Source organism: Polyodon spathula, chromosome 8, assembly GCF_017654505.1.
Source record: "Polyodon spathula isolate WHYD16114869_AA chromosome 8, ASM1765450v1, whole genome shotgun sequence".
Lineage (NCBI taxonomy): Eukaryota > Metazoa > Chordata > Actinopteri > Acipenseriformes > Polyodontidae > Polyodon > Polyodon spathula.
Genome location: NC_054541.1, coordinates 51,059,046 through 51,074,197, shown reverse-complemented (window position 1 = coordinate 51,074,197; position 15,152 = coordinate 51,059,046). Strand labels below are relative to the sequence as shown.

General features: G+C 47.8%; 1 protein-coding gene across 1 annotated transcript in view; it reads right to left on the bottom strand.

The window, feature by feature from the left end:
* The window catches only part of LOC121319159 (inactive histone-lysine N-methyltransferase 2E-like), a 70,746-nt gene that overhangs the window by 7,315 nt on the left and 48,279 nt on the right, over positions 1 to 15,152 (bottom strand). Inside the window, exons 15-22 of the mRNA XM_041256338.1 lie at positions 12,293 to 12,364; positions 11,699 to 11,854; positions 10,453 to 10,773; positions 8,137 to 8,430; positions 7,485 to 7,635; positions 1,688 to 1,932; positions 1,285 to 1,341; positions 616 to 1,197 (exon numbers count right to left, since the gene is read on the bottom strand). Coding sequence (XP_041112272.1) covers positions 616 to 1,197; positions 1,285 to 1,341; positions 1,688 to 1,932; positions 7,485 to 7,635; positions 8,137 to 8,430; positions 10,453 to 10,773; positions 11,699 to 11,854; positions 12,293 to 12,364 — 1,878 coding nt within the window. The remainder of the gene's footprint in view (positions 1 to 615; positions 1,198 to 1,284; positions 1,342 to 1,687; positions 1,933 to 7,484; positions 7,636 to 8,136; positions 8,431 to 10,452; positions 10,774 to 11,698; positions 11,855 to 12,292; positions 12,365 to 15,152) is intronic.

Below are 15,152 nucleotides of genomic sequence, written 5' to 3'. Positions count from 1 at the left end.
GTGCCGCTGTATCAGCCATGGGAAAAGCACACACACACACTGTGCAAAAATAAGGGTCTCCACGCATGGAGATCTGAAGTACGGAAAACATGCATGAGGAAGGCAGAACATCCTGTAACCCTTTCTAGGACTCTGGATTTGTACAGTTCTGCTGTCTCTGATCTAACAAGCACCTAGAAAGGTATCCTAAATCTGATTTTGTCTTTCTTTTTAATGCATTAACATTCTGAATAACTAAAAATCAGACAGCCAGTTAGTTAGCTCCAACTTTTCAGAGCCTAATTCAAAACACAAGACACAGAAATAAGACTCCCATTGCACAGCAGACTGGTTTGCTATGAGTTTAATGAGACAGATCCTATATAGAATGTGGCTAATCAAACCTGGAATGGGTGAAACTGCTGTGCAACAGGAGTCTTGTTTCCATCGTTGTACTATATAATCCCAGTGCCCTTTCTCTTTTCTGTTAGGAACTTCAGACACACAGGAGGGTGTAGACACTGCAGTGTTGGATTTGATGTCAGACCAGATAGATAAAGCTCGGAAACACCCCCTGCGTGTCTTGCTTCGGAGCGGAAAGCTTTCCCCTGGCAGCAGGAGCTAAGAGTGGCTCACCTTCTTCTTCTGGGGGGGGTTGTGTAGGGTGCCGCCCCCATCGGCCAGCCCCTCTCCCCCCAGGGCTCGCGTGTAGGCCCCCTCCTCCGTGCAGGGGTAGTACAGGGCTCCCTCACTGTAGGGGGCGCCAGCGAGCTCGCTCACTCGGAAGCCACCCCCCAGCTCCAGGGTGTGCGAGGGGGTCAGGTCCCGCAGGTTGGAGTTGACAGGGGAGAAGGTAAGGCTGCCCCTCTCAGGACTCTTCATCCAGACGGGCCCCCCTCTGGCAGCGAATAGCGCATCTCCCTGGGCCACTGGGTCAGAGCGCTCTGAGGCCGGGGCAGGGACAGGGGGTGGAGAGTCTATGTGAGGAGGTTCGCTGCTCTCTGACACTGCTAAGAGCTCCACTGTCCCCTCTCCTCCTGTTCCTGCTCCCCCACCATAGTCTGTTTCTGGGGCCACACCGCCTGGCCGGCTGCATTCAGTCCTGCCGGGGCGGGGGCTCAGAGTGCCGCTTGACTTTATCTCCAGTAGAGCTGACTCTGGCAGGCTGGAGCTCCGGACAGGGGGCAGACACAGCAGTGAGGGCGGTCTCTCCGGTCCCTGCATAAAACACACACACACACACACACAATCACATTGCTGACATCACCCTCACCCACTTCACCCCCTCATCCCCTACCCCCTCACCTCTTGCAGGCTCATTCTCCGTTTCACTTCAGGGGAGCTGTCCGGGGACGAAACATTCTGCAGAGACAGCCAGACAGACAGAGCCATCAGTTCAGTTCCTTTCTCACACATATATTCTCACTGAAGTCTTAATGTTTGAATGTCTCAGCACAGCAAGTCATTTTTTTTTTAATACAAAAACTTGTTCTGAGGATCATCAATAGTGCATGCAGTAATGAAATGAGACACATTTAATGCACTCTGAACTCAAATTACAGGCATTTCTTACAGCACAATCTTTTCTTGTCATAAGCTTTTATTCCAGTGAACAGTTTGAAACGTTTGTTTTTAAAAATTAGCAAGAAATAAGTTTGATGCAAGCAGCAGTATCCCTGAGACTGTGATAGCGTTGAATGGATCTCACCTGGAAGCTGGTGCTGGCAGAGTGCTGGCAGGGCGTGGACGGGGTGACAGGGGAGTACACTGGCTTGTAGTCGTTGCGGCCCGTCTCGTCCTCGGGCTTGGCGCGCGGCGGCGTGGTGAACAGGGTGGGGTCCACGCTGTCCGTGTGCGTGGGCGTGGCATAGGGGGAGGCGCTGGGTGTGGAGCTGTCTGACAGAGCCGTGTCCAAGGGGCAAAGCCTCCGCTTCTTCAGGGGGGTTGGCAGCTCTGAAGAGGGGAAGAGCACAGCAAGAGTCACCACAAGGAGGGCAATGAGATCACAGCACAGGAATGAAGGGAATCCACACTCAGTCACCACATCAGATGAATACAGCAGAGTAAAAGTATGGGCACGTGTAATACAGCGCAGTGTAATACAGCACTCTTGGAAAATGGATCGAGAATTGATTAGCAGTTTGCTATGCATGTGGACTGGCAGAGCTATACTGGTGTTCTTTTCTGAAAGGAGACTAATATTGCAGATAGCAGACTGTTTGGTTCAAATTGCATGTACTGCTAACAACTGAGAGAGCCCTTGCGTCTACAAGCTATCAAAGCGCTGTGGACCAGAAGGGGCCGGGCTCTAAGACTTTTGGAATGCAAAGCATAAAGGAGCTAAAAGGCTCCCAGGGACTGTCGTTGGACCCAAAGGTTCTCAGGAAGAATAAGAGATAACGCCACTGGACTCAAAGGGTCTCAAGCAAAACGGAGAGATATGAACAAGGAAGATGACAAAAACTAGATGTATGGACCTTTTGGGGCACCAGGGGTCTGAAGAAAGCACCGAGTTCAGAGGTCATCACACAAGACTACACACACAATTAAATATATGGTAACAGAATAATGTGTAGTATCTTTGCTATTGGTTAAGTGTCAGAGAAAGAGGAGGTGAACCATCTATACAGAAGGGTATTTAATGTCATGCAAACATTGTAATGATGAGTATTCTGTTTATGTGGAGGCCGTGGGTGGACTCCTGTACCTGGGACCAGACTCCCTGCATATTTCAATAAACCCAACAACTGATTGAAGAAAAGGACTCTGTGCATTTTCTTGAAACTACTTACTCACCATCATTTTTTTAAGTTACATCAAGCACAGTGAAAGCACACAGCACAGTGTAATACAGCACAGTGAAAGCACACAGCACAGTGTAATACGGCACAGTGAACGCACACAGCACAGTGTAATACGGCACAGTGAAAGCACACAGCACAGTGTAATACAGCACAGTGAAAGCACACAGCACAGTGTAATACAGCACAGTGAAAGCACAGCACAGTGTAACACACAGTGAATACGCACACAGCACAGTGTAATACGGCACAGTGAACGCACACAGCACAGTGAAATACAGCACACAGCACAGTGTAATACAGCACAGTGAAATACAGCACAGTGAAAGCACAGCACAGTGAAAGCACACAGCACAGTGAAACAGCACAGTGAAAGCACACAGCACAGTGTAATACAGCACAGTGAAAGCACAGTGAACACACACAGCACAGTGTAATACAGCACAGTGAAAGCACACAGCACAGTGTAATACAGCACAGTGAAAGCACACAGCACAGTGTAATACAGCACAGTGAAAGCACAGCACAGTGAAATACAGCACAGTGTAATACAGCACAGTGAAAGCACAGCACAGTGTAATACAGCACAGTGAAAGCACACAGCACAGTGTAATACAGCACAGTGAAAGCATGGCACAGTGTAATACAGCACAGTGAAAGCACACAGCACAGTGTAATACAGCACAGTGAACGCACACAGCACAGTGTAATACAGCACAGTGAAAGCACACAGCACAGTGTAATACAGCACAGTGAAGCACAGCACAGTGAAAGCACAGCACAGTGAAACACAGCACAGTGTAATACAGCAGTTCACTTGCAGTGTGTCGTGTCACTTTGCGCGTGTCGTGTCACATTATGCGTGTCACTTAGCGTCCGCAGTGTCGTGGCACAGTGTGCCGTCAGTGAACGCACACAGCACAGTGTAATACAGCACAGAGAAAGCACAAATCAGTGTAGCACAGTGAAAGCACAGCACAGTGAAGCACAGCAGTGTAATACAGCACAGTGAAAGCACAGCACAGTGTAATACAGCACAGTGAAAGCACACAGCACAGTGTAATACAGCACAGTGAAAGCACACAGCACAGTGTAATACAGCACAGTGAAATGAACAGCACAGTGAAAGCACACAGCACAGTGTAACACAGCACAGTGAAAGCACACAGCACAGTGTAATACAGCACAGTGAAAGCACACAGCACAGTGTAATACGGCACAGTGAAAGCACACAGCACAGTGTAACACGGCACAGTGAAAGCACACAGCACAGTGTAACACGGCACAGTGAAAGCACACAGCACAGTGTAATACGGCACAGTGAAAGCACACAGCACAGTGTAACACGGCACAGTGAAAGCACACAGCACAGTGTAATACGGCACAGTGAAAGCACACAGCACAGTGTAATACAGCACAGTGAAAGCACACAGCACAGTGTAATACGGCACAGTGAAAGCACACAGCACAGTGTAATACAGCACAGTGAAAGCACACAGCACAGTGTAACACAGCACAGTGAAAGCACACAGCACAGTGTAACACGGCACAGTGAAAGCACACAGCACAGTGTAATACGGCACAGTGAAAGCACAGCACAGTGTAACACAGCACAGTGAAAGCACACAGCACAGTGTAACACGGCACAGTGAAAGCACACAGCACAGTGTAACACGGCACAGTGAACGCACACAGCACAGTGTAACACGGCACAGTGAACGCACACAGCACAGTGTAACACGCAGCACAGTGAACGCACACAGCACAGTGTAACACACAGGCACAGTGAACGCACACAGCACAGTGTAACACGGCACAGTGAAAGCACACAGCACAGTGTAACACACAGCACAGTGAACGCACACAGCACAGTGTAACACGGCACAGTGAACGCACACAGCACAGTGTAACACGGCACAGTGAACGCACACAGCACAGTGTAATACGGCACAGTGAACGCACACAGCACAGTGAACATTCAAAGAGGAGATTAAATGTTTAAGAGATACAAATGGCAAAATCATAGAGGAAGAAAAAAAAATAGCAAATATGTTAAATGATTACTTTTCACAAGTTTTTACAAAGGAAGATACTGACAACATGCCCCACATGTCATCCAGTTCCTATCCAGTTTTAAATAACTTTAGCATAACTGAGGCAGAAGTGTTAAAGGGACTAGGAGCTCTTAAAATAAACAAATCCCCTGGGCCGGATGAGATCCTCCCAGTAGTACTCAAAGAAATGAAAGAAGTAATTTACAAACCGCTAACCAAGATCATGCAGCAGTCTCTTGACACAGGGGTGGTACCGACAGACTGGAAAATTGCAAACGTAATACCGATCCACAAAAAGGGAAACAAAACTGAACCAGGTAACTACAGACCAGTAAGCCTGACTTCTATTATATGCAAACTTATGGAAACTATAATAAGAGCCAAAATGGAAAATTACCTATATGGTAACAGGGTACTGGGAGACAGTCAACATGGTTTTAGGAAAGGGAGATCGTGCCTAACTAACTTGCTTGATTTTTTTGAGGATGCAACATCGATAATGGATAATTGCAAAGCATATGACATGGTTTATTTAGATTTCCAGAAAGCTTTTGACAAAGTCCCGCACAAAAGATTAATTCTCAAACTGAACGCAGTTGGGATTCAAGGAAACACATGTACATGGATTAGGGAGTGGTTAACATGTAGAAAACAGAAAGTACTGATTAGAGGAAAAACCTCAGAATGGAGTGTGGTAACCAGCGGTGTACCACAGGGATCAGTATTAGGTCCTCTGCTATTCCTAATCTACATTAATGATTTAGATTCTGGTATAGTAAGCAAACTTGTTAAATTTGCAGACGACACAAAAGTAGGAGGAGTGGCAAACACTGTTGCAGCAGCAAAGGTCATTCAAAATGATCTAGACAAGATTCAGAACTGGGCAGACACATGGCAAATGACATTTAATAGAGAAAAGTGTAAGGTACTGCACGCAGGAAATAAAAATGTACATTATAAATATCATATGGGAGATATTGAAATTGGAGAAGGAATCTATGAAAAAGACCTAGGAGTTTTTGTTGACTCAGAAATGTCTTCATCTAGGCAATGTGGGGAAGCTATAAAAAAGGCTAACAAGATGCTCGGATACATTGTGAAAAGTGTTGAATTTAAATCAAGGGAAGTAATGTTAAAACTGTACAATGCACTTGTAAGACCTCATCTTGAATATTGTGTGCAGTTCTGGTCACCTCGCTATAAAAAAGATATTGCTGCTCTAGAAAGAGTGCAAAGAAGAGCGACCAGAATTATTCCGGGCTTAAAAGGCATGTCATATGCAGACAGGCTAAAAGAATTGAATCTGTTCAGTCTTGAACAAAGAAGACTACGTGGCGACCTAATTCAAGCATTCAAAATTCTAAAAGGTATTGACAGTGTCGACGCAAGGGACTTTTTCAGCCTGAAAAAAGAAACAAGGACCAGGGGTCACAAATGGAGTTTAGAAAAAGGGGCATTCAGAACAGAAAATAGGAGACACTTTTTTACACAGAGAATTGTGAGGGTCTGGAATCAACTCCCCAGTAATGTTGTTGAAGCTGACACCCTGGGATCCTTCAAGAAGCTGCTTGATGAGATTTTGGGATCAATAAGCTACTAACAACCAAACGAGCAAGATGGGCCGAATGGCCTCCTCTCGTTTGTAAACTTTCTTATGTTCTTATGTTCTTAATACGGCACAGTGAACTCACACAGCACAGTGTAATACGGCACAGTGAAAGCACACAGCACAGTGTAATACGGCACAGTGTAATACAGCACAGTGAAAGCACACAGCACAGTGTAATACGGCACAGTGAAAGCACACAGCACAGTGTAATACGGCACAGTGTAATACAGCACAGTGAAAGCACACAGCACAGTGTAATACAGCACAGTGAAAGCACACAGCACAGTGTAATACAGCACAGTGAACGCACACAGCACAGTGTAATACAGCACAGTGTAATACAGCACAGTGAAAGCACACAGCACAGTGTAATACAGCACAGTGAACGCACACAGCACAGTGTAATACAGCACAGTGAACGCACACAGCACAGTGTAATACAGCACAGTGAACGCACACAGCACAGTGTAATACAGCACAGTGAAAGCACAGCACAGTGTAATACAGCACAGTGAACGCACACAGCACAGTGTAATACAGCACAGTGAAAGCACACAGCACAGTGTAATACAGCACAGTGAAAGCACACAGCACAGTGTAATACAGCACAGTGAAAGCACACAGCACAGTGTAATACAGCACAGTGAAAGCACACAGCACAGTGTAATACAGCACAGTGAAAGCACACAGCACAGTGTAATACAGCACAGTGAAAGCACACAGCACAGTGTAATACAGCACAGTGAAAGCATGTGCACGTGTAATACAGCACAGTGAAAGCAAGGTGAAGCTTAGAGAGGGATGGTAAAGACAATGGGAAATGCATAGTAAAACAATGGGAAAAATCATGGGAAAATTCCACCGATTACAGTGGCAAACTTTTATGTGGGAGGGCATGACCACACAGTTTGAAAAAACAGTGGCATTGTGATTACTGTAGGTAATGAGAACAAGCTGTCGGTCCAGCCTGGCTAATCACTCTGCAGTGCACAGCAGCATCCGATAACTCACTCGAGCTCCCTTCAGGAGACACCGTCTTACCTGCTAGGTTGCAGCCCCCGTTGATGGACAGGGGGCTGTCTGTGTCTCCGCTGATGGCTGGGCTCAGAGGCCCCTCGCTTGACAGCAGGGCGCTGAACATGTTGACTGCAGCTGGACAGATCTCCTCCTCCAGTGCCTGCTTCAGCCATCGCTGCAGAGAGACCAGAGACACCAGTGAGCACTGCACAGGCACAGCGCAACACTCACACACAAATCCTAAACGTTTTGATTCTGTACACAAATGTAAAAGGTGTTTTTCTTTAGTTGCTAAGCAACATGTCAAAGTGCATACCTGTTGTTACATAGGACGGCTCAGCAAACAAGGTACCTGTGTAGCATTAGCTAAGAGGCCCCGAGCAGAAGGGAGAGGCTGGGAGAGGCAGGGAGCGGCAGGGAGCGGCTGGGAGAGACTGGGATGCTGAGGAGGGGCAGGGAGAAACTGGCACCCTGAGGAGGGGCAGGGAGAGGCTGGGAGCATGGGGGTCTGGGGAGCAGCAGGGACAGGCTGGGAGGCTGGGGAGAGACAGGTAGAGGCAGGGTGAGGCTGGGAGTGTGGGGAACAGCAGGGGGAGGCAGGGCTCCTGGGGAGCAGCATGCGTCTGGGGAGCGGCAGGGAGAGGCTGGGTGTCTGGGGATGGGCAGGGGCACCTACCTTCTTGCAGGAACCGGTGGAGGTGGTGATGGGGTCGGGCAGCTCTCTCCTGCGCCGGCTGCTGCTGCTGATGCTGCTGCGCTCCGCCAGAAAGGGGGAGGTGAAGCGGATATAGTGCTTGGGAGTGCTGTAGACATGGGGACTGTAGGCCAGGCCGGGCAGGGAGTTGAGCTGGGTGGCCAGGACCTCAGGGTCTGTGGTGATGCGCAGGGGCCTCTCCGGAGGCAGCTCGGGGGTCTTGGAGGCCATCTCGCTCTTCTCCTGCTTATCACTCAGCCACTCACTCACTAAGTGCTGCCACAGACCAGGGAGGAGAAACACAGTAAGAGGAGCAGCATAGTACAGCCATGCAACAGCAGCACTCATACACAGTGTCCTCTGTTGTTTCACCGCTAAGCAAGGCAAGGTTTTAACCAACTGATGTGTTTGTGATGATTAAATAACTAGCACTGTTAAATAACTCCGTACTGCTTGTAATTCTCAAAAATAAACATGAGGAGATCCCTATACAATGACATCACCAGCACTGTAACCTAATAGCATGACTTAGTGTGGAAGGAAAAATGCAAAGGTGTACAGATACCCTCTATTTCATTTCACAGCTATAGAGCCACATATAGCAGGTAACACCACAGCTATGAGCTGCAGTTGTATACTTCTAGTCCTATCAAGGGTGTGAATGTGGCAGAGTGAATAGGCCAAGGCTGAAAGTACATGTGGTGATAGAGATGACTTTGCATAATATCTGTTATAGCCATTGTGTGATAGACATGACTTTGCATCATATCCATTATAACCACGGGGTGACAGTCAGAGCTGTAGATATTGAGGAGATTCAAGAGGACATCCTTCACTCCTGTTCCTGAAAGAATAACCCTCAATGCAGGTGGATCTCACACCTCTCTCCTGTAAGTGTTTAACACTAGCCCCAGTGCAGGTAGATCTCACACCTCTCTCCTGTAAGTGTTTAACACTAGCCCCAGTGCAGGTGGATCTCACACCTCTCTCCTGTAAGTGTTTAACACTAGCCCCAGTGCAGGTGGATCTCACACCTCTCTCCTGTAAGTGTTTAACACTAGCCCCAGTGCAGGTGGATCTCACACCTCTCTCCTGTAAGTGTTTAACACTAGCCCCAGTGCAGGTAGATCTCACACCTCTCTCCTGTAAGTGTTTAACACTAGCCCCAGTGCAGGTGGATCTCACACCTCTCTCCTGTAAGTGTTTAACACTAGCCCCAGTGCAGGTGGATCTCACACCTCTCTCCTGTAAGTGTTTAACACTAGCCCCAGTGCAGGTAGATCTCACACCTCTCTCCTGTAAGTGTTTAACACTAGCCCCAGTGCAGGTGGATCTCACACCTCTCTCCTGTAAGTGTTTAACACTAGCCCCAGTGCAGGTGGATCTCACACCTCTCTCCTGTAAGTGTTTAACACTAGCCCCAGTGCAGGTGGATCTCACACCTCTCTCCTGTAAGTGTTTAACACTAGTCCCAGTGCAGGTGGATCTCACACCTCTCTCCTGTAAGTGTTTAACACTAGCCCCAGTGCAGGTGGATCTCACACCTCTCTCCTGTAAGTGTTTAACACTAGCCCCAGTGCAGGTGGATCTCACACCTCTCTCCTGTAAGTGTTTAACACTAGCCCCAGTGCAGGTGGATCTCACACCTCTCTCCTGTAAGTGTTTAACACTAGCCCCAGTGCAGGTGGATCTCACACCTCTCTCCTGTAAGTGTTTAACACTAGCCCCAGTGCAGGTGGATCTCACACCTCTCTCCTGTAAGTGTTTAACACTAGCCCCAGTGCAGGTGGATCTCACACCTCTCTCCTGTAAGTGTTTAACACTAGCCCCAGTGCAGGTGGATCTCACACCTCTCTCCTGTAAGTGTTTAACACTAGCCCCAGTGCAGGTAGATCTCACACCTCTCTCCTGTAAGTGTTTAACACTAGTCCCAGTGCAGGTGGATCTCACACCTCTCTCCTGTAAGTGTTTAACTCCTGTAAGTGTTTAACACTAGTCCCAGTGCAGGTGGATCTCACACCTCTCTCCTGTAAGTGTTTAACACTAGTCAACCATTACATCACACCTAGAGAAAGAATTGCAATAACTGTGTATTTGTGTATTACTAATAATCTTTTAATGCTAGTCCTTGAATAATGTAATCTTAATAAATGACTGACTGACTGACTTTACTCACTGTTGTCAAGCATCATCATTAATATGGATTAATTCAAAATAAAATTCATATCACTGCTTCCATGTCCTTACACATATCCCTGTTTGGTGTTGCTCGTTAAAGCTGACTGCGGCTCTGCCTACCTTTTTAGTTTTGGGGTACTTGGGGGCAGTCTTGCTTGGCGGGGGGCAGGCTTCGAGGGCGAAGCTCTCGGGCTGGCCCCCTGGCTCCGCCTCTGCCTCGGGGAGGGGTGTGGAGGGGTCAGCCTCTCTCTGCTCCGCGGGGGTGTCCCCCCCCTCCCCGGGCGAGCCGGGCGCCAGGTCCGAGCAGGTGCTGATGGTGCGGTGGCGCCGGCGTTGCTGCCCGATGTGTGTGCGGCTCCGTGAGAAGCTCTTGCGCTGCTTGTTCCGGCTCACCTTCGCCGGAGTGGGCTTGCTGGCCGGCTCCTCCTTCACAGGCTCCTGCTGCAGGGGGGAGATACAGCATCAAGCACTTATCCAGGGACAGGAGGGTCTGCAGAGGTCTGTTTGATACAACTGTTACATAATGTACCGCAATAGTGTGAAGAATTTTTTTTTTTTTTTTTAAATCAAACCAAGTGATTGTTGGACAGTTTCTGAACCAACACAGACTTTTTAGTCGTTCCTATGTTAGACTTTCCTCTGATCCGATCAGCCACTTTGAAGAAGCTCTTTTACTGCCACCGGTCAGACTTGACAGCATGACATCACCCCACAGCAAGACCCTGAACACAGCTCCAGTCAGCACATTACTATTTGGCTTAGACCTTCGAATGAGACATCACAGCACCCGATTACAGTCTCAGCTCTTCGTACCACTGCCCGGCTACTACCGGGAATACAAACACTTTATCCCACTTCCCGTAAGCGAGTGGACTCCTGTAACAGACCTTACCTGCGCCGGTATGCCTGGGCAGCAGATAGGCGCCCCCCCCCCCGGGTGACACAGAGCCCTGTTTAAACAGTAAGCAGCTACTTCCGATAGAATCAGTGCAGCCTGCTCTGCTGGAGGGTACCTGGCCTCCATAAACTCAGTCAATCAATAAGATACTCCGTTCTGCAAAAGCATCTGTCCAAATTTCTGCTCTGCAATCGCTGTATCTCTATAGGGCTCCACGTTCTTGAGGAAATCATTTATTGCTGAGTAAAAAACTCCAGTACCGAGTAAACTGATGAAGGACCTAGATAATCATTTCTGATTACCTGACCACAAAACACACACCCCTCCATGCTAAGAAAACACCATGCTTCTTCATGGGTAACTCAAATAATCCACTGATGAGTGAAAATTGCATCCCTCTGTGCTTGTCTTCCCTCCCTCACTGATGATGTTTTCTTCGTCCGTTTCCTCCGGCTCCCCGGGGTGTACCTGCAGCGGTGGGTCCAGCTCTGGCGTGGGGGGCTCCTCCTTGATGTCAGGCTTGGTGGTGCCGATCCTCTCCAGCGCCTGTTCCCGGCGCTTCTCCCGCTTCTCCAGACGCGCAAACGCCTGCAGGATCGCCTCCATCTTGCGCTCTTCCCTGGTCTGCAAGGGAGGGAGAACAGAGAGGCTGTGAACAACCCTACATCGCTCCAATGGGTTTGACCCCCCACCCCACCCCACCCCAACCCAAGCAAAGGGGGGAAAAGCAGACAAAAAAAACCATCATGGTAAAAGCAAAATTATAGTAAAGAAATCTGCACCAATGAGCGCTACTGAAAACAATGCATTTCAAAAACATTTTCCACATTAACCACCCAAATCCTCTTAATGTTGGGGGGCATAACCTGAAACAACGTGAGCCCAATGAAACGGGGCTCCGAAATCAGAAGCAAGGGCCTCGCACCCAGACTGACTCTTAACTCTGCCGCACTGCTACACATGGCTGCTCACCATGCTATTTACTGGACTAGTGCTAAAAGCCGGGGACTGGGAGCTAGGGGGCCCTGGATTCGGATCTCAGTTCAACCACTGTCACTTTACCTCCTTGTGCCTCAGTCCCATCCAGCTGGAGCCCCCTGTGGAATCAAGATGGGACATCTCAGCTGGGCTATCCTGGATAGTTTTAAACAAAAATACTCGATTTAGAAGGCACAGTCCTACATGCACTGAAGACTAACTCACTTTGATACAAAGCCTGGAGCTCCCAGAAAACTCCAGGCCACAGGTTCTGACTCAAGTTCCTATACAGTTGTGTCATGGGAACAGTCGTTACAACACCAGTGCAATGGTATTGAGAAAGAGGGGGCTGATACAGTGAGTGGCCTCAGACACTCACTCACTAGCACAGTTCACACATTATCAACAGAGACGGACCGAGTTAGGAACAAACAGTGGTGTACACAAGGGGATCCTCATCTTGTTTGGAGACACAGTTTGTATTCATTTCAGTAAACTTTGGGTCACGATGTAAAATAAAAAAAATAGCATTACTGACGTTAGGAGAAATTGTTACGTTGATCTTAAACATGGCAAAAACATGGGGTTAAACACTGCCTTAACAGGAGTGAGAATGACCTAGTGTGGTGCCCCCTATCAACCTACATGAATTCAATGGAAGCCAACAGGCACAACTGTTCCAGCTGTACAGTCCAGGTGCACACATACCACAATATAACTGGATGAAAACCCCCTGACAAAACCCCACCCTCACCAACAGAGCTTCCTCCAGCCTGCTTAATGAACCTTCATCTCCCTGACACCAGCAATATCAAGTACCAGAAACAAAGAGATCATGGCAGCTAGGTAACCCCATGGGACTTTTGGGAAATGTAGTCCAGCTGGTTAAGATGGTACAGCGATAAGGGAGTGCAGCCTGGTAATCAAACTCCGTCCCTAACCCTAAACATTCCTGTGCAGGCCAATGGGGTGAAATACCATCGCTTTCTGCTTTAACACTTGAATATACCCAGCAGACATGCCTCTGTGGCGTCAGTGTGAGCAGCTCAGCACTGTGTGCCACTGCTCAGTGCAGCTCACAACGAGGTGGGCTACAGGACATTTCCTTTCTGAACAAGCGGGGCAGTTTGAAGACCAGTGAACATTTAGGGAACGAGTCAGACTGTTTCCTATTGAAAAGGAATATGAAGGTAGACAGCTCACTGCTGTGCACAGTCCGAATCTCATTTAGGGAACGAGTCAGACTGTTTCCTATTGTGCAAAATCTCATTTAGGGAACGAGTAGACTGTTTCCTATTGAAAAGGAATATGACAGCTCACTGCTGTGCAGTCCGAATCTCATTTAGGGAACGAGTCAGACTGTTTCCTATTGAAAAGGAATATGAAGGTAGACAGCTCACTGCTGTGCAGCTCACTGCTGTGCACAGTCCGAATCTCATTTAGGGAACGAGTCAGACCGTTTCCTATTGAAAAGGAATATGAAGGTAGACAGCTCACTGCTGTGCAGTCCGAATCTCATTTAGGGAACGAGTCAGACTGTTTCCTATTGAAAAGGAATATGAAGGTAGACAGCTCACTGCTGTGCACAGTCCGAATCTCATTTAGGGAACGAGTCAGACTGTTTCCTATTGAAAAGGAATATGAAGGTAGACAGCTCACTGCTGTGTAGTCCGAATCTCATTTAGGGAACGAGTCAGGCTGTTTCCTATTGAAAAGGAATATGAAGGAATATGAGACAGCTCACTGCTGTGCAGTCCGAATCTCATTTAGGGAACGAGTCAGACTGTTTCCTATTGAAAAGGAATATGAAGGTAGACAGCTCACTGCTGTGCAGTCCGAATCTCATTTAGGGAACGAGTCAGACTGTTTCCTATTGAAAAGGAATATGAAGGTAGACAGCTCACTGCTGTGCACAGTCCGAATCTCATTTAGGGAACGAGTCAGACTGTTTCCTATTGAAAAGGAATATGAAGGTAGACAGCTCACTGCTGTGCACAGTCCGAATCTCATTTAGGGAACGAGTCAGACCGTTTCCTATTGAAAAGGAATATGAAGGTAGACAGCTCACTGCTGTGCACAGTCCGAATCTCATTTAGGGAACGAGTCAGACCGTTTCCTATTGAAAAGGAATATGAAGGTAGACAGCTCACTGCTGTGCAGTCCGAATCTCATTTAGGGAACGAGTCAGACCGTTTCCTATTGAAAAGGAATATGAAGGTAGACAGCTCACTGCTGTGCAGTCCGAATCTCATTTAGGGAACGAGTCAGACTTTTCCTATTGAAAAGGAATATGAAGGTAGACAGCTCACTGCTGTGTAGTCCGAATCTCATTTAGGGAACGAGTCAGGCTGTTTCCTATTGAAAAGGAATATGAAGGTAGACAGCTCACTGCTGTGCAGTCCGAATCTCATTTAGGGAACGAGTCAGGCTGTTTCCTATTGAAAAGGAATATGAAGGTAGACAGCTCACTGCTGTGCACAGTCCGAATCTCATTTAGGGAACGAGTCAGACTGTTTCCTATTGAAAAGGAATATGAAGGTAGACAGCTCACTGCTGTGCAGTCCGAATCTCATTTAGGGAACGAGTCAGACTGTTTCCTATTGAAAAGGAATATGAAGGTAGACAGCTCACTGCTGTGCAGTCCGAATCTCACTTCTTTTAAAACGTTATCATACTGTAACCCCCCCCCATAACTTTTTGTAAAAGTGGAAAATGTTTTGTACAGCAGCGGTGGAAGTAAAGCTCCCACTGCTTGGCAGTTTGAGCCAATCCGGTTCCTTTCAGAGCAGGATTAGACACTCCAGCTACACTGTGTCTGTTTAAACTCTTACAAAACGTGCAGTGGCTCAAACTGCTATGCAAAGGGAGTCCTATTCCGATCCCTGTTCAGCCTAAAAGATCTGACAGTAATGAACAAAACAAGGAGAGCTCAGCAACAGTACAG